The sequence below is a fragment of the Armigeres subalbatus genome, chromosome 3, assembly GCF_024139115.2.
Source record: "Armigeres subalbatus isolate Guangzhou_Male chromosome 3, GZ_Asu_2, whole genome shotgun sequence".
NCBI classification, from domain to species: Eukaryota; Metazoa; Arthropoda; class Insecta; order Diptera; family Culicidae; genus Armigeres; species Armigeres subalbatus.
The window spans coordinates 262,536,307-262,562,452 of record NC_085141.1 but is presented as its reverse complement, the minus strand read 5'-3'; the positions used below and the strand labels follow the sequence as shown (position 1 = coordinate 262,562,452).

The 26,146-nt window shown below is 41.5% G+C and overlaps 1 protein-coding gene across 2 annotated transcripts in view; it reads left to right on the top strand.

Moving 5' to 3' along the window:
* Positions 1-1,365: 1,365 nt before the first annotated feature.
* The window catches only part of LOC134219402 (alpha-tocopherol transfer protein-like), a 27,113-nt gene continuing 2,332 nt past the window's right edge, over positions 1,366-26,146 (top strand). The window contains exons 1-3 of one of the 2 annotated variants that reach the window (XM_062698126.1): positions 1,366-1,509; positions 14,735-15,240; positions 15,306-15,506. In XM_062698126.1, the coding sequence (XP_062554110.1) occupies positions 14,767-15,240; positions 15,306-15,506 (675 nt within the window). In that variant the 5' untranslated portion in view covers positions 1,366-1,509; positions 14,735-14,766. Of the gene's footprint in view, positions 1,510-13,915; positions 14,083-14,734; positions 15,241-15,305; positions 15,507-26,146 lie in introns of those variants that run through there. The other variant, XM_062698127.1, reaches the window with a different exon arrangement.

Sequence of the window (26,146 nt, the reverse complement as noted above, 5' to 3'; positions counted from 1 at the left end):
CAGCCTTCTTTCAACCGATTTGAAAGATTTTGGTGTTAATCGATCGACGAACTCTTTAAGATTTTGCTCAACTATCGAAAAAATGCATTCAAGGTGCTGAACTATTGGAAAATTGAATTTTACTAGGCACTGAAAAATCGGTAAACCAACCAATCGCGTATGTGCATCGCAAGCACAGACATCAAAATCATGCAACTTACGGGCTCGACTCCAATCCTCAGTTCAATTAAATTTTCTCGGAGAGCGGCCACAACGATGACACCCGTAGCAGCAGTCTCAGCAGAAAGCGGAACATCGAGAGACCATCGCCACAAGCAACAATGTTCGGACTATCGTTTAGTTACTGTTAGTGACGCATTGTGGAAAGAAAATCGGTTCTTCTCAGGACCAACATTTTATGAGAAGAAAGAGTTGATTGCAAAACTGGCATCGATTACGGTCCGACTATCGTTTGTTTGATATGAATGATTAGAAAGGCGCATTATGGATCAAAATCGATTCTTGTCAAATCTACCATTGTACGCAAGAGAAGGTAGAGCCGAAATATTTTCTTCAATGTGCACATCGCTTGGCGACGGTAGAAAGTTGGAATAGATAGCAGTGAAAGTGCGGGAAGTAAACAATGATGACGTCTCACATCATTGAGTTGCGTTAGCAGTCATGTGAGATTTTCCAAAGATTCTGATTTCGGTATACTTGCTGTTTATTATTGGAAAGGCGCGTCATTGGAAACAAAATCAGTTTTTTACACGAGAGAAGGTTGAGCCGACACAAAAATCTGCAAAAAATGCAAATCATAATCACTTGGTGACGGGCAAAATTCTTTGACGGTAGCAGCCCATGCGCTCCTTGCATGGAGACGTTGCTAAACAATGTATTAGGATGGATGACATCTATCGTGTTCCAGCGGCAAATCATAAATTGGCTGACAGTGGCATCAGTAGTGAAAATTCATTTCAAAATTTTGATTTCCGGCGTGCGCGGTACGAAAATTCCTCTCCTCTTTGAGTGGGACTGTGGCCCTGAAAAGGGCCGTTTTAAATAAAGCTAATTCCTCGTTCATTCACTAGGAGCTGACTTACTTGGTGAAGACTTTGGAACCCTCCGATACGGCGGGCTTGGCCAGCTCGAAACGCACGAAGATGTCGTTTACGAGACGCCCTTGATGATGTTTCTCTGAGCCTTGCTGCCACCGCTCGTAGCAATTATCGTCGCTGCCATCGCCCGTAGCAACTGTGAGGGTGAGATTTAATAGAAATTGGGCAATCCACTCTGAGCGTGCATTGATGACAGACATGTAAATATCATCCGTATAACGGTTCGGTTGCCAACATTGACTAGTGAATAACAGGCCATGACTTTGCCTCTTTCCTCGTCGGGCACGCCAGGAGTTGCACGCTCGAGAAGACAGCACACAAGCGATCAAATCAACGGATTGGTCGTTCGGGGGAATTAGGCCACACATTTGGCGATCCTGCTAGGTTGTTCCTGGATGGAAATTATTGTTCTGTAAGTATCCTGTGGGCGTGATTGGGACATTTTTTTTTTTCTTCGGTTTCGACTTGTGATGTCGAAGGGAAGATCGCCGGAATAAATTTGTTTATTTGTTTATTTGTTTATTAGTAATACTCCAACTGATCACCATTGATCTTATTGAATTTCTTATTCTAGTTGACATCAAACATTATTTCTTAACGGTAACAATCGGTGATTACATCAAACTTTCAAATTTACATAGTATAACTAAACATTAACTATTCAATCTCTAATACATAATTAATAAAACATAATACACAAATTCACACCGACCAATTTACAAAGTTCAAACCTACTCGTTTACCGGCTTCCATGTTTCATTCAACCTGTTGAAAAATTCTCTGCATTTAATGTTTCGTGGCCAAGTCTTCGCATGCATAGCTGATTGCTTCCATCGTGTATTCAAAACAATTTTGAAAGAAATATAATCTAAACCCTCACATCGTTTCCAGCTTGGTACTAACTTTGTAACGTTCAAACATTCGGGCATGGGAGCGTTAAGAGAATTTGAAACTAAACTAGCAATTTCTGATTCGGTCACACAGCAATCAATATTTGTTAAAACAAATGAAAAAGACTCATCGTTATTTTGTATACGACTATTGTTTGCATTGGTAAATGATTTCGCCGAATTAACTGGTGTTGAATGTGGATGTGATGGAGGAACAGAAGACAGTACTGCATCGTTTATCCTGGCAATCGCATCGTTGATTTTTGCTACTTGGGACTTTAGTTCATCCAGCTCGGTTGCAATTGAAGACGTCGAATTAATACGAGGTGCCTCGGGCATAGAATCCCTAGACCTACAATATTCTTGCATGCACTCATCACATATCCAAATTATATTTTTGGATAGCGCGCACAGTTGATCCTCGCTAACACCAACACATGAAGCGTGGAATCTATTTGCACATCTTCCTTCACATACCGTGTAGAGCTCGTTCATTACGTCTATGTTTGCTGTGCACTTTCTACATTGTTGATCCATTTTATCGGTATGGTTGAATTCGATGATAATGGTCTGGCAGTTTTCGGAGTTTTCGACTCGAAGCTCAATCAAATACGATGCACATATATATTACAGAAACGATGCACAGACGAACGAATTATAATTTAGAAAACCTGGGCAAGATTGATCAGTTTTACAACGTGAAATAACAACCAAGGGCAAGAGCTTTAACGATCGATCAGCAGCGAGCGACACACACAAATTATTTGTTTTCTCATCGGTTTCGACTTGTAATGTCGAAGACGCTCTGGAAGAGCGTCGGATTGCATAATTTTCTTATCGGTTTCGACTTGTGATGTCAAAGACGTTCTGGAAGAGCGTCGGATTGAATGATTTGGTCATCGGTTTCGACTTGTAGTGTTGAAGGCGCTCTGGAAGAGCGTCGGATTGAATGATTTGCTCAACGGTTTCGACTTGTGATGTCGAAGACGCTCTGGAAGAGTGTCGGATTGAATGATTTGCTCATCGGTTTCGACTTGTCATGTCGAAGACACTCTGGAAGAGCGTCGGATTGAATGATTTGTCCATCGGTTTCGACTTGTGGTGTCGAAGAAGCTCTGGGAGAGCGTCGAATTGAATGATTTGCCCATCGGTTTCAGCTTGTAATGTCGAAGACGCTCTGGAAGAGCGTCAGATTGAATGATTTGCTCATCGGTTTCGACTTGTAGTGTCGTAGGCGGTCTGAAAGAGCGTCGAATTGAATGATTTGCTCATCGGTTTCGCTTTGGGATGCCGAAGACGCTCTGGAAGAGCGTCGGGTTAAATTATTTGCGCATCGGTTTCGACTTGTAGTGTCGAAGGCGCTCTGGAAGAGCGTCGGATTGAATTATTTGTTCACCGGTTTCAACTTGTGATATCGAAGAAGGAAGAGCATCAGATTGAATGATTTGTTCATCGGTTTGGACATGTGATGTCAAAGATGCTCTGGAAGAGCGTCGAATTGAATGATTGTCTCATCGGTTTCGACTTGTGTTGTCAAAGACGCTCTGGAACGGCGTCAGCTTGAATAATTTGTTCATCGGTTTCAACTTGTAGTGTCGAAGACGCTCTGGAAGAGCGCCGGATTGAATGATTCGCTCATTGGTTTCGACTTGTCATGTCGAAGATGCTCTGGAAGTGCGTCGGATTGAATGATTTGCTCGTCGGTTGTGGTTTGTGATGTCGAAGGCACTCTGGATTGAAAAATGTGTTGTTTTCTCAACGGTTTCGAATTTAAAAAAAAGTTTATTTTCTCATTGGTTTTGATATGCGATGTGGTAAGCTGCTGTGGCACGGATTGAATGTTTGCTCATTAGTTTTGGCTTGTGACGTCGAAGACGTTCTGGAAGAGCGCTGAAATAATTTATTTGTTCTCTTATCGGTTTGACTTAAACGAGTTTAAATATCGAAAGAACTCTGAAGTAGCGTCGAAGCAAATGATTCGTTTTCTCATCGGTTTCCACTTGTAATGTCGAAGGTACTAGATTGAATGATTTGTTGTTCTTATCGGTTTCGATTAAACATGATTTGTTTTCGGAATAAATGATTTGTTTTCTCATCGGTTTTCTGCTTGTGTTGTCGAAGGTGCTCTGGAAGAGTATCGGGTTGTTGCAGCTTTTGATGGTTGTGTAGAAGAGGGGCGGATTGTTCGCGTCAAAGAAACGTTAATGCGGTGGACCAGCAGAACACAACGTTTCAAATTTGAATTTCAATGGTGTATTGTGAGAGTGCCGAACTGATTGGCTTAAGCTTGAAGAACCAATACAGAGTATGTTTGGAGAGCCACCGATATTGTTTTGACTTTTCCTGTTGGAAGGCCATCAAAATTGTATTGTATATGGTCTGACGGCCTCTAATTCTATTGGGTTTTGGATTGAAATGCTGGATATATTTGCAAAAAAAGGAATACAGATAGAGGATCATGAACATAAAAAAAAGTTGACAGTTCAGAAGGCTCAGAAAAAAAATTATTTGGATTAATTTGTTTAGTAAATATGCACTAGCGTATGGATGGGAAAATCGTATCAAACGTAGGATTGACATGTTTGAATTAGGATGATTTTGAAAATGGGAATTGAGTACGGATATTGGATATTGAATTGTAAAATTAAATTCGGCTGTAATGTAAAAAAATGCGTTGTTTTTAGTTGTTTTATGAAAATCGCAAGTCAATGTTTTTTTTTCTCTTTTTCTTTCTTTTTCTCTTCTTTTTTGATGAGAGAAGAAGGGGAATGTGAGGGTGAGATTTAATAGAAATTGGGCAATCCACTCTGAGCGTGCATTGATGACAGACATGTAAATATCATCCGTATAATGGATCGGTTGCCAACATTGACTAGTGAATAACAGGCCATGACTTTGCCTCTTTCCTCGTCGGGCACGCTAGGAGTTGCACGCTCAAGAAGACAGCACACAAGCGATCAAATCAACGGATTGCTCGTTCGGGGGAATTAGGCCACACAGCAACCATCATTGCTGTTGCCTTCTCCGCAGCCTTGCCACCGCCGGTGATGTCTGGTTGGCGCTGCGATGCAATTGTCCTGCCGATTTTCCGAGAAAACCAGACTTGGGCTGGTCAGAATACGTTTGCATGGAGTCCGAGGCCCCGCCCCTTTGGGAGCCGTATCATTGGCATCGGCTTGCTTGCTCCACCTTTCTTTCGTTCGATGCCAGTGCTTTCGTACATAACCAGGGCCTCCTCTTTTCCTTCTTCTTCTTATTCTTTTACTTTTTCAAAGTGAAAACTATTATCGCTTAGCGTCGGCAGCAGCGCAAGCGCTCTTCGGAGGGGGATGCTGCGAAAATTGATTCGCATGGATGGTGTCTATCGCGTTTTAGCGGTAACTTATCGAGTGGATGACATTGGGGTCAGTAGCAATGAAATGAAATTTTCTTTGGATTCTGCTTCTGTTTTGTCGCTGCTTGTGATTGAGAGGGTGCATTACTGAAAACAAATGGGTTCTTTTGAGCCGAGACAAATATTTTTCAAAGTACCAATCATAAGCTTTGTTGCTGCTTGTGATTGGATAGGCGTATTGTGGAAAACAAATTGGTTCTAATCATAACCATCATATTGTGTTATACACGCCTGAGCCTACCAAATAAACGAGCTTGGAAAAAAATTTCCATCATATTACGTGGGAGAAGTTTGAGCTGAGACGAATTTTCCTCACAGTGAACTTCATAATTGCTTGAGAGCAACAGAACAGCGCCGTATTCAAATAAATATGAAAATTAAAAATATGAAATATGAAACAGTTGAGTAAATCTTCAATCGAATATCATCTTTAATCCCAGCACCTACTAAGTAAACAGGGGTGCTCTTGGAATAAACATTTTCTCACCAGGTTCGATTTGGCATGCAATATGCATGCATTCTCTAGCACAGACATCACTTTCAATGTCTAACGTGATGCAATTTTCAGTTTTTTTGACGTAGAATACGTCTTCCGGGAAAACATAGGGGGGTCAGTCTGCAGAATTGAATTTGAGACTATCACGAAAAGTGGTCAGGAAGTATGGGCTAATAACTTAGCCATCTTCCAACCGATTTTGATGATTTCTGTATCAAACGATCGACAAACTCTTTAAGATTTTGCACAACTATTCAAAACAATTTAATAAGGGTGCTAAACTATTGAAAAATTGAATTACGTCAGGCACTGTTGAAAGCTTGTAATACACAGTTAATTGCCTACATTTCTGCTATGAGTCATCTAGCGCATGAATTGATAAATGTTTAAAATCAAATTCGAAAACTGATTAAAAGCAAGAAACCTATAATTACTGTTCTGAGTCACTTACGTAATTCTACGTTGTTTTTGCGGTCGTATTTCTGATACAACCTTCTACGTTTTTTATTTTTGTGATTTTTTCAGCAGTGAGGACGTATGTTAGCAAAAAGAAACAACGAGATTGGTGCTGTGTTTCTTTGTTTTGCGATGAGATGAATATGGTGATATGGAAAACAGAACAGCCCCCCTGTTTACAAATTTGTGAATGTTCAGATTGACTGAGAGACGTAAAAAACCTGGGTAATAATCGGAACCAATTTTCAAATAGGATTTCTTAATTCAATCATAAAATAAAATATCCAACAATTTTGCCTTTCTCTTACAACAAAGTTGTTCCAAAAAATAACTTTTTATAGAAGGCCCGGAGATCCATAGTGTTATACCGATCGACTCAGTTCGACGAACTGAGGTGATATTTGTATGTGTGTGTGTATATGTGTTTGTGAACAAATTTTGTTGACACCCTTTCTGGAATTTAGCATTATCCGATTTACTCGCAACAAGTTGCATTCGACGGGGAATGCGGTCCCATTGTTTGCCCAATCGGACATTGCATTTCGGAATTATTGAAAAATTATTGTATTTTCCCAATGGCAATGCATTTCAATCGATGCAAAAAATATGTAAAATGATCGAAAAAATGTGATCCTAAAGAGCTTTTTCTACCTTTCTAATGTGATTTTTTCAATATATTTTATAGTGCACGAGAAAGGCATCATCACTGCTAGGTGGATTAATCTGGGTGTTTTGGGACGTTTTCACGTGCCGTTTTTTATTTATTTATTTTTGGGCGTGGTACCACTGCGTCCATTGGGTTGAACTTTTGAGGTATACCCCTGATTACTATTAACTATTCGCATCTTGTAGGTTGACAGGCCCCTCCTTAGCCGTGTGGTAAGATGCGCGGCTACAAAGCAAGACCATGCTGACTGGCTGACTTCGATTCCCGGTGCCGGTCTAGGTAATTTTCGGATTGGAAGTTATCTCGACTTCCCTGTGCATAAAAGTATCATCGTGCTAGCCTCATGATATACGAATGCAAAAATGGTAACCTGGCTTAGAAATCTCACAGTTAATAACTGTAGAAATGCTTAATGAACACTAAGCTGCGAGGCGGCTCTGTCCCAGTGTGGGGATGTAATCCGAATAAGAAGAAGAAGAAGAAGAAGGTTGACCACCATTTATCAACTAAACTGCCTAAGACGCGCCTTAGGTTTAGAAGTATTCAAAGATTGAAAACCCTAAATTCAAGCAAAAGTTTTTGACTAAAATAAAAACTCCTTCTAAACAATAAGAATTTTTCCACAAAATAATTGGGAACTTTTCAATAAAGCAATAAATAAATATAAAATTCCCACAAAAAATGCAAAATTTCCACAATCAATCGAGAATCTTCCACAATACAAAAATAAATTAGCACTTTTAAAAGCAAAGTTTTCAAGATTTTCCATAAAGAAAATCAAAATGTTCCAAGGAAAAAAATACAATTTCTCTATAAATAAATCAATATTAGCAATTAACAATTACAAAATTTTCCACGAAATAAGTATTTTTTCCACAAAAAAATTAAAAACTTTCCATAAAAAACGCAAAAAATCAATAAAATTTGGGTAGGGCTTTCTTTTCTTTTCCATGATTGTTGTCAAAGATAAAACGAGATGCATCAAACCCACCGGGGTTGCACAGTACAATAACTCAAATTTTGAGGAAATTCAATATACTCAATTTTGAGTAAATTAAGGTCAACGTTGGGTAAATTAAACTCAGTCTTGGGTGAATTTTCTGCCCGGGGTTAAAGGCAAACTACCTAGTGCGAGAATAATTATTTTACTCAAAATTGGGTTACTATACCCAAACTACGGCTTTGATGAAAACAACCCACTTTCAGGTAGTTCTAGAGTTCCGTGTATTGTCAGATTTTCTGGATATGATACACTGCGCGGCGTTTGTAGTGTTCCCAAATGGGTACTTGCACAAAACTTCACGCGGCGAATGACTGTCGAAAGGTACGGCCGCGCCAAACGATACACCGCAATGCTATTCACCCATAAGAATCAAGTAAACGGGGTGCAGAAAGCGCGGCGGTACCTTTCATGAAGGGTTCGCCGCGTGCAATTTTGAGAAAATCAGGCAATAACAGACGTAAGGTATCACTCCGCCCGCCCGCTGTGGGTGGTAATGTCCATATAATTTTTAGACTTATATACGCTTATACAGACTTAAAGGACTTTGGCCCACACCTCTACTGAAGCACATCAATGTTAAGGCCTGTAAAACATATAATTATTATTATTTCTGTATCTGAAACGATACAATCACCTGAAATTAAGTATTACATTACAATGTTTGAATAATTTGTTTATCGACTTTATCGGTCAGTCTTACTCAAAGTATAAGAGAGTCCAGCGCATCATATTCATGTGAACAACGGCCAAAACATGGTGGACAAGAAAACCCTATCACGTTGTATCGAACAGCCATTCTGTCGGTTATTTCTGCTTTCAGTTCGCAGCAAAAACACAGATGCCGTAGCTTCAACGGACTCCGTACCGTTGTTAACGGATATGACTGGATATATAGATAGTATATCATACTGGACGGTAAATCTGGAAGTATTTGCGGGAGAAGTAGGTTAAAAAAACTACTAGCCCAATAAGCTTGAACCACAGATAATAGATAATGAGGCTGGCTGATACATGTATAAACATCCGCAACCGTTAACTCAAATGTATTTTGAATTGAGACCGCGTTTGGCAGTCGATTGGAGATCATTGTTATGACAAACGCAGTTCAAATGCATCTGTCAATGCATTTGTACTTCCGCAATCAGAGTAGATGTTAACAGCAAACAGAGCAAAAGTTAACACAGGATTTTCAATAAAATTAGTTCTAGTCTAAATATCTGTTCTAAATATCTGTGCCTGAACTCAGTCTTGCGCGGCATTATCTAGTAATTATTACCCAGATACTGTGATTCCAATGGAGCTAATAATAACCGACACCCTGTAGCGACAGAGCAGAACGCGTGGTTGGTTCCATAATAATCGGGAGAGAAAATGGAGCGAGTTATTTGGTCATAGTCGATAAGTGACCAAATCTAAAGCTATTACATCCAGAACTACACGAATATACTGTATGAATGAAGGGCAATGTTTGCAAATATAGCCTAGTCAGCAAACGAACGATACGTCGATGACATGAAGGATGAGTTCTATGAGAATGAGAGCCTTGATAAGGCCCACACAGAGTGCCCAAAAAACGATGTATAGATAGTCATCGAAGACGCAAACACGTAAATCGGTAGATAAAGTTTTTTTCCGTCCTGTCATTCCATTACCAATGATAATGGTTAGCGGCGTGTGACCTTCTGCTGCACTGCTCAACAGCGATACGTACAGTGTTGTAGAGTAAAACGACCAATATTGTACCCCCAATCAATTATGGCCCTCAAGACTCAGTTCCATGTTCTTGTATTCTTCTTCTTTAGCTTCTTCTTGATCAATGGCGCTACATTCCAACTGAAATTTGACCTGCTGTTCAAGTTAGTATTCTATTAGCATTTCCGCAATTATGAATTGAAAGCATGTCTATGCCAGTCAAAACATGAGTATTGAGTATGTATCTTGAGGATCTTGAGGGATGGGGACAAAAGGTTGAAAGACAAAAGGTCGAAAGGACAAGAGATCGAAAAGGACAAAACGTCGAACGGGACAAAAGGTCGAAAGAGACAAAAGGTCGCAAAGAGGAAAAAGGTCGAAAGGGACAAAAGGTCTAAATACACAAGAAACTGAAACGGAGAGTATCAATCTTGCACAATACAGGTTTTATTCATTTCTTAAATCAAGCATCTCTTTTATCTCTCACAAAACTATGTAGATGTTCATAATATTGTTTTATAGTAATTACTCCTTCTTTGAAAGTTGCTCATTCTTCATCTTTGATTGATGGGTAATACAATGTTTAAAGCTAAATGCATTTCACAAATTCCTTGGGAATACACCAAACGTATTATCAACTTGTTCTTGATCTAACTTTTGTCCCTTTCGTCTCTTTGTCTTTTTGACCTTTTGTCCTTTCGACATTTTGTCCTTCGACCTTTTGTCATAGAGTCTTTGTCTTCAGTCGAGAATGTTTCCAAACCCAAAACAACCTAGACCGGACCGAAAATCTAACTCGCCATCTCCAGAATGGCAATCCCAAGCCTTTGCACGCAAAGCTAGAAGGAGACCCATATAATATATGGACCAAAAGGGTTTTTTAAGTTAGATTTTTGAAAATTATTCAATATTTTTTTCAACATAAGGTCGATACATATATTTTCAAAAAATAATGTCTCCTCCCTCCCTTCGAATTTTTTTGTTAAAAAAAAATTTGAGGGCGCAACAATAATAATATTCAAAACATTCCTCACAAATTCATTTCCTTCATTTTAATATTTAATTTTTAACATAACCCCCCCCCCCCCTTCTTCTCCTCCATGACCATTGGAGACCAGTAGACCATAACTTTTATTAACTTTTAGCGACGAACCTATTTTCAACTCGATTCTATGAAAGTTCGCTAATCTTAGTGGAACGTGGAGCAAGTGGAAATGTGTATGAGTTTTGAAACGAGTTGCAAACGTTATTTTTTTTAGTGACGACAAATGGGCTTTAGCATGATAAATCTGTACCAGCATTGTACAGTCTAGTTTACTTCACATACAGGGTGGCAACTCCAAGATGATACACTTGAAATATTTAATAAAATTTGAATAAGCACACCTTTCTCTTAAATTTTCAAATTGTAAATCAGTTGGATTATCAAATTTTTGAAATACAGTCCCATCCCGATTTTGGCAACACCCGTTTTTGTCTACCCCCGATTTTGGCAACACCCGTTTTTGGCAACATTTTCTTCCCGATTTTGGCAACAACCTACTTTTTAGAGCTAAATCCTTTTTATTAATATGTTATAGGATAAACAAAACCAAAAGTGAATATCATTAAGGTTTATATGCGTATTATGGGCTCTGTACGAATAGTGGGCACTTTCACTGAAAAAATTAATCACCACTCGTATCACCGCTCATTGCAAACAATTTATACTGAAACTTTTCTGCTCTTATTATTCACGTTTTCCATGTCCCTATTCACACTACCCTAATCTAACCAGCCCACCGTAGAATGTCGTATTTTTTGACATTCTCACTGATTTTGTCGTAGACAAGCCGACTCACACCAATGTACATAGTACAACACCTATTAAGCGAAGCCCGCTGTTTACATCACAATGCAACCGATGCTGCATAAGTGATCCAGGAGCAAGCAAGCCCCAGTAGATTTAATTGCTACTGCTATTTTCTAAATGCGCTATATAGCCATCAAGTCGTTATGCTCCTGTTATGCGCCTCTTTTCTTATATCAGCCGAGAAACTGTCATTTTATCATTTTATCCGTCTTTCTACTGCATTCCCGTATAGACAATAAGCAATAATTTTATTTCAAAGAGTCTTATTGTTTTAAATTGATGCAAATTTGTCTAGCGATTAATATCAGAACACTATGGGCTTTTCCAGTTTCCTGATGTGTTAATTGCATAACGAGACTTTTGATTCCAGCATGTTTGCCAACAGTTCGACAGTAATGGTAAGAGTTTGGTAACATGTAACCGTAAGGCTCTCGAACAGGCATTAAAAAAAAATCTGATCATGAGAAAAAATCGGGTTAATCTAAGCCAACTTGATGCTCTGCCGTGCGGCAAGTTATGAGCAGGCATTGGAAAAAAAATAGAAAAAATATTTTAGGCTCTTTTTAGTAGAAGGTATTTAACCGTCTAAGACGAGTTTAGTACTCTCCATTTAATCCCCCTACATTTTGTTATCTTTGCAGATACGTATTTCGACCTCAACTGTGAGGTCGAAATACGTATCTGCAATTGAGGGTACTAAACTCGTCTTAGATGGTTGAAAAAAATAGTTCAGAATTTAAAATCGATAGCCTCTGCGTACATAACAGTCGTCTCCGTCTACTGCTGTACGTTACCAGTCACGCAGTCTACAGAGGGTCCGTAAATCGTCTTCCACCTGATCGATCCTCCTTGGTCGCTGCACACCTCGCCTTATTGTGCCTGTCGGATCGTTGTAGAGAACCATTTTTACGCGTTGGTCCTCCACAAGTATTGTCCAGATCTCGTGTAGTCGTGTCCACGGAGGGCTATCGCCACCGGTTTAATAAGGGAGTCTGTTTGGTAAGGTACGGTACGTACGGTACGGTACGTCCAAAGTATGTACGCTTTCCTGCCACATTGCGTCTCCGAATTTGTCTGCTGGTATTCGAATTCTTCAACCACCTTGATTTTGTTGCCATTGATGCAAGCTCTTCCATCTTTTTAAACTTATAATAATGAAAGTAGTGCATGGAGAACTGGAGTGCGATGACCTGCAGCGAGTACCAGTTTGTCCGTAGGTTGACTGCTATCGAGTGTCATATGTGGCATGCCGCAAATGGTCTTCCAGCTTCCATTTGGCCACACTGTCACTCGTAGTGCGACGTGCACATTGTGCTCATGGATCAATCATTGCCGCCTGAAATATTCCTGGGTTGAGTGCTAGGAAACCGACTAGTGCAAAGGGATTTGGTTTTAGTGAGTCGAGTGTAGTTAACCCATACTCACACGACATTGGATACTCTTGACCAATGTGCAGAATGCAGATTTCTATAACCATCTTCTAAAACAAAGGAATGTCTTATGCCTTGCGTTCATTTTTTCCATAATGTCAGCGAAAGTTGTGAAAGAACTTTACTCTTAATCACACCGACTACAAGAAAGTTTTCCTCCATCAAAATCCATTATATAAGAATTCGAAATTTGTAGCACATTTAGTCATCTTGTATCCGTCGTTGATTTATATAGTGAATTATGATAAAAACAAGCATTTTTGGTGGACTAAAATTTATATGAGATGTCAGATTGAAGTCAGCACTTCAATGAACTAAAACAGAAACGCTTTTAAATCGCCACAATTTTAAGTAAGGACGTCATAATTTTTAGTAAGGACGTGGCCGACGCTATAGTTATTTTCTAATATTATTTATTATTTAATAATAATATTATTTATTATTTAATTTGTATTATGAAATTGTCTAATTAGTTACATTATCGTTTGATTATCATTGTTGAATTTTTTTCAAATCTGTTTGAACTACATTCTCCGAGTTATGAATAATACCGCAAAAATGTCGATTATGATGCACGTGCATCACTTAAACACACTCCACATACTTTGTAGTACATATTCTAAGTATTTAAAATCAATCATGAAAACAAAAAAAAATGAAATTTTGTATGAAATTTTTTTTCCCGTTTTTGGCAACATCCCCATTTTGGCAACATTAAAATCCGGTCGTGTTGCCAAAATCGGGAAGGGACTGTATTGATTGGTTATTTCATACGAATTGACAAACAGATTCACGCTTCGCTAGTCGTCAATTCCGATGTTCAACTCGATTTAGTACACACAAAAGAGTTCATAAGCTGTAACCCAACGAGCTGCTCGATGTCATGTAGCACACCTCGCATTCCAAGAAAAATGTAGTTATGGGAAATAATCTCTTCTGGTGGGTAGCTGCCTACAATTTTTGTCTTATCAAAAGGCATCATCGTTTCATACGTCATATCTGGAGCGAGCGATACCAAGTCTCACTCACGAGACATACTATCTACTAGCACTCAGTTGATCCACAACCGCCTGTGAGAACATTTGCGAGGTGTCGTCCGGTGTAGGTGAGTAGAAATGATGATTCATTTTATGTTTCGTCTATAGTGAAGGTAGTTTTATATTTTCGTACAGAATATTTCACTACTAGGAATTGAAATTGGAAATTATCATTCTAAAGCTGGACGTCCAAAAAATCTACGAGTTATTTTTTTTATATCCCTTTTTTTATACCTTTAGAACCAAAAAGGGAAATTTCTCATATTTCTATCGTACGCTCCTATATTCGTGTTATCCTTAAGCATAAGAATGAAGTACTCATTCCACAGATTCTTTTTGCAAGCGTGCGTTGAAACACATGAACGACGAATTGAGTTCATTTGTTTGTGACAGGTTTTAGGTAGGAATTATGAGACTTTTGGAATATTTAACTGGAAAAGTATAAAGTACATATTTTTCAGTGAAAAAAATTATAAAAATTATGAACAGATTTTCGAAATTTAGTTCAGAAGCAAAATAACACAATGTACTGAACTATGAAAAAATGCTGAATCATCATGCGAAAATATAAACTCTTATCTAGACAGAGTGATAAGCACTTAGAGGGGTTTATCAACGGTTTGATCATGAACCTATACATGTAGTGCTGGCAGTTGAATAAAAACGACGAAAAACCATCAAATCGATTATAACAACCATTTGTATTGCGTGTGGTTCCAGATTACCTCGAAATTTGGCTGATTGGCAGCGCTATGGTTCACATTCGACCGCTATCGAGCTCGCTCAGTAAAAAGGCTCAAAATGAACTGAATGAGGTACCGGAACGAATTCACGAAGATCTGAAAATTCTCCGCCAATGGATTGCCCAAAGCCCCCATCTGCGACCGCGTGTTGACGATCAATTTCTAGTGGCTTTTCTTCGAGGGTGTAAATATAGTTTGGAGCGAACCAAAGCAAAACTGGATTTGTATTACACAGTTCGGACAGTGTGCCCTGAATTGATCAGAACGCGAGATCCGGAAAACGTGAGAACAAGGGCAATCATTCGCCTTGGTGTTGGGTTGCCTCTGCCACACACGGCAACCCCCGATTCGCCAAGAATCGTTCTAGTTCGACCAGCTGCCTATAATACGTCCCAGTTTAGTATAGAGGAGGTGATTCGAGTGAGCACCATGACCCACGACATAATGCTGATTGAGGATGACAACTTCGTGATTGCCGGACAGGTAAGTTCAGACTCACCAAATGTAAATTTTAAGTCATATTTTTATGTGGAATTTAAATATTTTAGATTGGCATCTTGGATCTTGCGAATGTTACAGTGGATCACTTTCTCCAGTTCTCTCCTACATTCGTAAAGAAAATGACTATGATGAGTCAGGAAGCGTCCCCTTTGAGGCAAAAAGGATTTCACTATATCAACACTCCGTGTGGGTTCGAGGTGGTCTTCAATATGTTCAAAGGTTTTATGTCTGAGAAAAACCAGTCAAGAGTAAGTTACTAACGTTTCACTTATTTTAGATTTATAATTGTTTTTATAAAGTTCACAGAACTATTCCATTCAATTCTACTAGGACTAATTATTTTGTTGTGTATTAGCATAACATGTATTAGAGTTTGAAAAAACTCTTATCATTTTTTGAAAAATGTCTGTTTATATAAGACTACGTAGGATTCAGGTAGGAGAGTCCTCTTCCAGGGCTCGGTTTTCATTCTGCTGTGAGATTCGCTTAACGTTTTTAAGAATTTCTAAGACCAAATCTCCACACTAACGAAAGTGCAAGAAATTAGTATTTAGCCTTTAATTGCTGGTTGCGTATATAGTCACTTTGCTTGTCTGGCGGATGCCAATCGATTAATATGGCACGACATCCATTGCGGAAAAATGTTCAAAGCGCCTTAACACTCTTGGATTCTTTTGAACATTCAATGGAGCCAAAATCACTATAAAAACACAACTAACAATATTTGCTACAGTTTTCCGTATGTTGGTTTCCCTCTTTTTCGCATGTATGAAAACTGAAAACATTTTTAAAAATCACTTATTTTGTATTCGATTTGATTCCAATACCTTTAAGCAGGGATAGGAAACATCAAATTTTCAAATAATCGAGAATGAACAACATTCTCAGAATAATTTTGTGTTTATCATCAATTGATTCCTAGAAATGTAAAAAAATGCCGACGACAACTCGCCAATTTTTTACACCTGAGAAGTCATCAAATGATAATTCCAATCATTATCGTATGACAATGATTTAGCAGAACCCTGCCTTTAATTATTTTCATCCATTTTATGACATCATTCTCGATTGAATCCTAAAAATATATACCACCATTCTAGCCCACAGCTAGTAATGATAAGATTCAAATTTGACTGTGAGTTACTATTTCATAACCAACATAAGTTACTTATAAAAATTAAAAACATATTGAGTTTTACAAATAAATAGTTAAAATTATACCTACGAAAAGTTAAATTGAATCTGTGAGAAGCAAAATAAATACATACAACAAATAAACCTGAAGGACGTAAAGGACATCAAGACCGAGCGCAACGCTTATGTTCTGAGAGTTTTTCAAAAAATTAAGCTAATTTGGATAAAACTGACTTAGAATAAACCGTTTCAAGATTGCATTAACTTTAGCATAAGAAATTTAAATTTTCCATTGTAATGATTATATCGCTTTTGATCATTATAGCACATCTTGATTGATCGTTTCAATGATTAGCAATCGATTTGAAAGACAAGCCTGCCGGAATCCAAAACTAAATGCACTTGCGTTTTGATGGGCACATCATTCAAAATGGAGGCGACGCACAACTGTCATTTTTTGATATCTATACGCGGATAAGTATACGTAAAGGCTATAGGATCACTCCAAAACCCCACTTGGAGAAAAAAAAAATTCAAAATTAAAAAAAAATGTTTTCAAAAACTGCTGCAAAGCATTTTTATTTAATTGAATTAAATAAATGCAAATAAATGTGAATTGATGGAAATAACTAAATCTATCTCTCTAAGGTGCAATTTTGACCTTTCTTATGTGCTTTTCTTGTTACATTTTACAATACACGAGAAAGGCACTATCACCGCAAGGTGGATTATTCTGGGTTTTCATTTCACGCATGCTCAGCCAATGCATTTTTAATCCTAATCAGCTCAAATTTTCGGAGAACACTCAGAACATTAGAATGGTTTTCAATGAGTGTGGTGGAGAGAAATCGATTTTTCAAACCATCCTAATACATAAGTACGCCAGAATGGTAATAACAATAATTTTCCACGTTGTTTTCATGTAGGGGAAAAGTGGGTAAAACCGATATCCTAAGCAACTTTATTATTATTATTTATTCAGACTAAAGCCGAAGTGGCCTGTGCGGTATATAAGAGTCTTCTCCATTCGACTCGGTCCACGACGCCAACCACGCAGTCTACGAAGGGTCCGCAAGTCATCTTCCACCTTGTCCGCTGCGCACCTCGCCTTCTTGTGTCCGTCGGATCGTTGTCGAGAACCATTTTCACCGGGTTTTTTTCAACATTCTGGTTACGTGCCCGGCCCACCGCAATCGTTCGATTTTCGCGATGTGAACGATGAATGGTTCTCCCAGCAGCTCATGCAACTAGTGGTTCATTCGCCTCCTCCACGTACCGTCCGCCATCTGCACCCCACTCGCTGCGCTTTCCTTTCGAAAACTTCTAGTGTGCGTAGGTCCTCCATGAGCTTCGTCCAGGTCTCGTGTCCGAAGAGGACTACCGGTCTAATGAGCGTTTTGTAGATTGTCAGTTTGGTACGGCGGCGAACTCTATTCGATCGGATCGTCTTGCGGAGTCCAAAGTACGTACGATTTCCAGCCTCTATGCATCTCCGAATTTCTCTGCTGGTATCATTTTTGGCAGTCACCAGTGAGCCCAAGTACAAACATTCTTCTACCACCTCGATTTCGTCACCACCGATGCAAACTCGCGGTGGGTGGCTCACATTGTCGTCTCTTGAACCTCTTCCTATCATGTACTTTGTCTTCGACGTGTTGATGACTAGTCCGATCCGCTTAGCTCCCCTCTTCTTCTGATGTAGGCTTCCTCCATATTCTCAAAGCTACGTGCCATGATATCTATGTCGTCGGCGAAGTCAAATAGCTGGACGGACTTATTGAAAATTGATACTGCCCCACGAACTCCCTTGCAATTTGTGCTAGTGACGGCATACAATTTGGGAGAGTACCTTGTAGGCGGCGTTCAGCAAAGTGATTGCGCGGTAGTTGCTACAATCCAGCTTATCGCCCTTTTTTTAGATGGGACACACGACACCTTCCATCCACTCCTGCGGCAAAACTTCCTCCTCCCAAATATTGGTAATGACCCAGTGCAGCGCTCTATCCTGTGCCTAACCACCTTGTTTAAATAGCTCTCCTGGTAGTTGGTCAACCCCAGGAGCTTCCTTGTTTTTCAGCCGGCCAATCTCCTCCTGGAATTCCTGGAGATCCGGAGCCGGTAAAATTATGTCCTGCACGCGTTCTCCAAGGTCCATTACCATACCGCCACCGTTGTCTGCCATATCGCCATTCAGGTGTTCTTCGTAGTGCTGCCGCCACCTTTGGATCACCTCACGCTCGTTCGTAAGAAGGTTCCCGTTTATGTCCTTACACATATCAGGCTGTGGCACGTGGCTCTTACGTGAACGGTTCAACTTCTCATAGAACTTTCGTGTGTTATTAGCGCGGTACAGTTGCTCCATCTCTTCATGGTCTCGATCTTCCTGCCGGCGCTTTTTCCTTCGGAAAATCGAGTTTTGACTGTTCCTCGCCCGTTTATATCATGCCTCGTTCGCCCTCGTGCGGTGTGGCAACAATCTCGCCCATGCTGCATTCTTCTCTTCCACTATTTAACTGCTCACATTCGCCGTCATACCAGTCGTTTCTCTGATTCGGGGGCACCGTGCCAAGTGCAGTGGTTACAGTGCTACCAAAGGCAGATTGAATATGCCTCCAGCTATCTTCAAGAGCCGCTGCGCCTAGCTGCTCTTCCGTTGGGAGTGGCACTTCCAGCTGCTGTGCGTATCCTTGGGCTAGCCTACCGTCTTGTAGCAGCCCAATGTTAAGCCGTGGCGTCCGACTTCGATGCGTGTTTTGAGCGCAGACATACTGCAACGAAGTAGTGGTCGGATTCAATATTCGCACTGCGGTAAGTACGTACGTTCGTGATGTCGGAGAAGACTTAACCGTCAATTACAACGTGGCCGATTTGGTTTTTCGTTACTTGATTAACTGATTTCCATGTGGCCTTGTGGATATTCTTGCGGGGGAAAAAAGTGCTTCGGACTACCATTCCGCGGGAGGTTGCAAAGTTTATGTATCGTTGGCCGTTGTCGTTCGATACGGTATGTAGACTATCCGGTTCGATGACCGGTCTATACATTTCCTCCCTTCCTACCTGAGCGTTCATGTCACCGATGACGATTTTGGCTTCCGCAGTGGGCATCCATCGTATGTCTGCTCCAACTGTGCGTAGAACGCTTCTTTCACGTTGTCGGGTCTCCCTTCGTGAGGGCAGTGCACGTTGATGATGCTATAGATGAAGTAACGGCCTTTTATCCTCAGCTTGCACATCCTTGCGTTGATTGGCTGCCTCCCAACCACTCGTTGGCGCATCTTACCCAGCACTATGAAGCCGGATCCCAGCTCGTTGGTGGTGACACAGCTTTGGTAGAAGGTAGCCGCTCGATGCCCGCTTTTCCACACTTTCTGTCCTGTAGAGCAAATCACCTGCAGCGTCAGGACTTGGGCTTGTGCGCTTTGAGCCCCCACTGTCAAACCCAACCACATCCTAGGCAAGCCCCACAACTCGCAAATGGCCTGGGGAGGGATCGTCAAGCCCTTGGACATAGTCCCTGCTGCCCCTAAGCAACTTTACAGTTCCCCAATCTATGAAGCAATTTTCCGGTCTAGAAATTTCATACCAGCATACTTTGGCTCTTCATGCATCAGTCCATGAGGTCGCAGGACAATATATCTTGATAGAATTTGATTTATGATGAAAACGCGAACAGTCCATCTTCCAGCCCAACCAGCTGGGATGCGGGTAAGATCAACACCACATGAGGGTAAAACCGACACATCAAGTCGTTATGGAATCGAATATCAGAACAATAATCTGTATGCGAGGGCCCTCGCATACATCAACACCTTTAAACCATTTTCACACTTGTCGCAGCCTAGTGATAACATTCGGATTCCGTTTCTTTCCCATCTGCTTTCGCGCACACGCTGCTCCCTTCCTCTATACGAGCAGCATCGATACCGATATTCCAATAAAAGTGAATTTATTCTAAATGATGTTACAACATGGGCCCTCCTTAGCCGTGCGGTAAGACGCGCGGCTACAAAGTAAGACCATGCTGAGGGTGGCTGGGTTCGATTCCCGGTGCCGGTCTAGGCGATTTTCGGATTGGAAATTGGTTCGACTTCCCTGGGCGTAAAAGTATCATCGTGCTAGCCTCATGATATACGAATGCAAAAATGGTAACCTGGCTTAGAAACCTTGCAGTTAATAACTGTGGAAGTGATTAATGAACACTAAGCTGCGAGGCGGCTCTGTCCCAGTGTGGGGATGTAATGCCAATAAGAAGAAGAAGAAGAAAAAGATGTTACAACATAGTTGAAAATGTTTTTTTTTTTTTTTTTTTTATCTTTCGTTTATTTGGAAGGCTCATTTGCCGTGAAGCGTTACGGAGCCGAAATCAAGTTTAACAATACATTTCTTGATTCTTATACATAGTGTTAGTTTTGGGGAACCGAAAGACTCGCGGTTTTGTCGAGGTTAGGGAATACAATAATACGGTAGGAAAGGAAAGGATTTTAGGGTGCTTAACGATGTGCTTCAGTAAAGGTGTGGGCCAAAGTCCTATATGTCTGTATTAGTCGAAAAAATAATGTAAACATCGCCACCCACAGTGGGCGGGCGGAGTGAAACGTCACGTCTGTTATAAAAATTGTACTGAGTATGCCAGACGTGACGTCACATTCGGTCGTCTTCGGCCATCTTCGGCAACCCAGCTGAGAGTATCTCTCTCAAAAGAGCGAATTTTCGTTGAACAAATACTACTTTAGGGTTTGGGCCACACCTGTAGTAAAGCACATCGGGTGCTTAAGTAATTACGATGCTGATGTTCACAAAGTTGACATTCCTCGCATTTTTACATCTGTAACGGGACAAACAAACTTTTTTTTTGGGAGACAACGACGAGAGGCAGACATACGGAAGGGATTAACGACATACATGGAAATGTACAACAAGAGGAAGACATTCAATATGGGGTACGACAGACAAGGGAATGGGCAGGCAATGATTACAGTTTTACATCAGCAACTTTCAAAAATTGGTGGACCAGGGACATGTACTCGAGATCAAGGCCCGACAACACTTCCCTAATAGGCTTTGGTTGTTTTCCTCGGACCCGGAGATGTTCAGTTAGCGCAGATCTGGGGCCACGATGCTCCTCGCACGCCCACACGACATGATCGATGTCCTGATAATCCTCGCCGCAAACACAGAGATTTCCTTCCGAGAGCCCCACTCTGAAAAGATGTGCATTTAGAGTGTAGTGATTGGACATTAGACGACACATGGTTCGAATGAAGTCTCGTCCCATATTCAATTTTTTAACCATGGACGCTTCGACACCTGCGGGCGAATTGAATACAGCCATCTACCCAACTCCCATTTGTCCATTTCTGTTGCCAGCTGTTCAAGGTTTCCTGACGAACTAATGTGAAAAATTCATCGAAGGTGATTTTCCGATCGTAAATATCACCTTCCATAGCGCCCACCTTAGCCAAAGAGTCCGCTTTCTCATTTCCCGGGATCGAGCAATGAGAAGGGACCCAAGCCATGGTGATTGTGTAAGACCGTTGTGATAAGACACTCAAAGCTTTCCGTATCCCATTTAGAAGATACGCTGAGTGCTTAACTGAGTTTCCTTGACCGAACAGCCTCCGCGGAACTTAGACTGTCGGTGAAGATGAAAAAGTGGTCTGGAGGTAGGGATGCGATTTGCTCGAGTGAATAGTGTATAGCTGCTAGCTCAGCAGTATACACGGAACAAGGCTCTTTGAGCTTAAAGTAGGCGCTATGAAAAACGTTGAAAACACCGAAACCAGTGGAGTCATCAATTTTTGACCCGTCTGTAAAAAGCTTCTCTCCTCACTGGCGTGCCCGTATTTGCTTGCAAATAATGGAGGTATGACCTCCGCACACAGAAAGTCTGGTATTCCATGAACCTCCTGCTTCATGGACAGATCAAAAGTAACAGAGGAACTGTAAGAGTCTAAGAAGTTAGCACGATTGGTATCTACCGAAGAAGGGCTTACCTCCAGCGTTATGTACCAGTGGTAAATACTCATGAATCGAGATTGAGGGTTTTGTTCGAGCAGCTTCTCGAAGTTATCAATGACCAATGGATTGAGAACCTCACAGCGGATGAGGAACCGGAGCGATAATTCCGCGAAACGATCTGTTAGTGGCAGTACTCCCGCAAGTACTTCCAAGCTCATTGTATGTGTCGAATTCATACATCCTAACGCGATACGGAGACAGCGGTACTGAATCCTTTGAAGCTTCAGCATGTGTGTTTTAGCCGCGGACTGGAAGCAGAAACTACCGTATTCGAGGACCGACAAAATGGTTGTTCTATACAACGTCATAAGATCTTCGGGATGCGCTCCCCACCATGTTCCGGTTATTGATCGCATGAAGTTGATCCGTTTCTGGCATTTTTGTGTCAGATACACAATGTGCTTCCGGAAGGGAGATTTCGAGTCGAACCAGGCCGCGAGGTATTTAGAAGTTATGCTACGGGTGATTGTCTTACATATCAGTTAGAGCGGTAACTTTGCCGGCTAATGTTTTTTTGAAAAGATAACCATCTCAGTTTTTCCGGAGAGAATTCGATACCCAGCTTCGTAGCCCAAGTAGACAAATTGTCCAAAGTATCTTGCAATGGTCCTTGCAGATCAACCGATGTTGGCCCCGAAACGGATACAACACAATCATCTGCAAGCTGTCTCAACGAGCAATTTGGCATGAGACATTCATCAATATCTTTAACATAGAAATTATAAAGAAGGGGCTCAAACATGAGCCCTGGGGAGACCCATGTAGCTAATTCGTGAAGGTGCCGAGTCACCATGAGAAAAACTCATACGCTTCTCTGACAACAAATTGTACAAATAGTTGTTCAAAATTGGTGAAAGTCCACACTCGTGGAGTTTGTCAGATAAGACATCGACGCAAACTGAATCAAAAGCGCCCTTAATATCCAAGAATACTGAAGCCAATTGCTCCTTGTGCGCATAAGCTGAATTTCTGAAGAAAGCAACGCAAGACAGTCGTTCGTTCCCTTGCCCCTGCGGAAACCAAATTGTGTATCTGACAACAAACTATTCGATTCAACCCATTTGTCTAGCCGGAAGAGAATATTCTTCTCCAACAGCTTCCGAAGACATGACAGCATCGCGATGGGGCGATACGAGTTACAATCCGACGCGGGTTTTCCGGGCTTCTGGATGGCTATCACCCTCACTTCCCTCCAATCATCCGGAACAATGTTGCACTCCAGTAACTGATTGAACAAGTTCAATAAGCGCCTCTTCGCGACGTCTGGGAGGTTTTTGAGCAAATTGAACCTGATTCTATCCATCCCTGGAGCGGAATTGTTACATGAAAGGAGAGCAAGTGAGAATTCAATCATCGAAAAGGGACGATCCATATCATCCCTGTCTGCAAAAGCATCACGTAGCTCTTGCCTCACCGGTACCGAATCCGGACAAACTTTCTTTGCGAAGTCAAGTATCCACCGCGACGAGCTTTCACGATCTTCGTTTACGGACGACGCGTTGCGCATTCTTCTCCCGACGGTCCACAGAGTTTTCATTGAAGTCTCGCGCGATAAACCTTCAACAAAAGTGCGCCAATATTCGCGCTTCTTCACTTTGACCAGTTTCTTGAACTGGATTTCGAGCGCGGTGTATCGTTTGTGAAGAACGATCGCCCCGTGTTTCCGAAATTCTTTGAACGCGGCGGATTTCTCGCGATAAAGTTGCGTACACTCGATGTCCCACCACGGACTGTAGGGTTTCCTACGAACCGAAGCTCCTGGCACCGGCCGACGTTGTGCCTGAAGAGCGCTTTCAAGAATCAACTGCGATAGAAACTTGTACTCTTCCCGCGGGAGAAGTGCTTCTATCGACTGTATGCCATCGCTGATGGCGTCCGCATATTTGCCCCAATCGATGTGCTTCGTGAGGTCATATGAAAGATCGATGGAAGCAGATTGCTTATGTCCATTGGAAATCGAAACTTCGATCGGCAAATGATCACTACCATGGGGATCTTGGACCACCTTCCAAGTACAGTCCAACGATAATGAGCTCGAACAAATGGAAAGATCTAGACGGCTATCTCTTGCTGGAGGAGCCACTCGTGTAACTTCTCCTGTATTCAAAATTGACATATTGAAGTCGTCGCAGAGGTCGTATATCATTGATGAACGGTTGTCGTCGTACAGTTCCCCCCAGCCTGTTCCGTGGGAGTTAAAATCTCCCAGGAGCAACCGTGGCTCGGGCATAACCGAGCAGATGTGCGAGAGATCTCTTCGAGATATCGCGGTGTTTGGAGGAAGATATATCGAGGCGATACTGAGGTCTTTTCCTCGAATAGTCACCTGACATGCGACAGCTTCGGTGCCAGACATCAGCGCAAGATCGACTCTATAGAAGGAGTGCTGTTTTTTGATCCCTAAAGCACCCTCCATATCGATTGGCCCGATCGCGGCGGATTATGTTGAAATCAGGAAAATGAAGGTTCACATCTGGTGTTAGCCATGTTTCACATAAAGCAAAAGCATCGCATTGTAATTTGTTAACTAAAAATTTAAAAATATCTAATTTTGGAAGAATACTTCGACAGTTCCACTGTAGAATCGAAATCATGTTACCCTTATTGACTAAGTTAGCCATCGAAGGATACAAATGACTCGAGGAGGGGCATTTTCGAAGCCAGCTGCTTCAGGAGAGGAGTCAGAATAGGAAGAACAGTTTTGACCATGTTCTTCACGGGGCCGGAAGCATCAAAGAAGTTGAGGATGAGCTCCACGATGCCAGAAAGTGTGAACATTGGAGCGCTCGGGAGTTCTTCTGCTCGCTCTGTATGCTCTCTTTCTGGCTGAGAAATCGCAAAAAATGGGGTATCTGGGATTTTAGATGTTCCCGGAAGCGGTGGAAACTCTCGATTATCCCGATGTGAAACCACAAAAGTTGATCGTTTTTGAGTATTTCCTCCCGCTTTGAATTTGACCATGTTGGTTTGGGACTCACTTTGAGACTGTTTTCTAGGCTTTTTCGAGGGTCGCTGGCTCTGTTTTATTCTCTTCCTCGTTGAGCCATTGAAAACAAAGGGAACCCCATTTCCAACCTCGGAGTCAGAGCTACCTTGATCGTCCAAAGGAAGAGACGAGTAGATGGTGTCAGAAACGAGTGGAGGAGCGGCCTTCCTCAACATTTCGGCGTAACTTCGCCGAGAACGTTGCTGAAGAGACCGCTTCTGGTGGATTCGCTGCTGTATGTACGTTGGGCAAGCTTCAAGAGCATGTGGAGGGCTTTCGTTACAATAGACACATTTCGGTGCCGTCTTGCACGCTCCTCCACATGCTTCTCTCCGCATGATGCACAGCGAGGTTTATTGCAACAGTACTGAGCGGTGTGGCCCAGCTGCTTGCAATTAACACAATTCATCACCTTCGGTACATACAGCCGAACAGGTAGACGAAGTTTGCCAATCACTACGTAGTCAGGCAGTGCGGACCCGGAAAAAGTGACGCAGAAAGAGTCAGACGGGGAATAACTCCGCTTCTCTCCCTCCTGCGACACCGAATACATTTGTTTGCAATCGAGTATCGCAACAGGAGGCAAAGAAACGTTCTTGAAACGACCGAAACCTTGTTTCAAATCGTCGCATGTCATACTTCCTCCGTCACCACCCCGCGATCTCACAAACTGCTGACGGTAAATACACCTTATATTCGAGAGTGAAAAGCTCACAGGTGGCAATCTCGTTGGCCTGTTTGCGATCACTG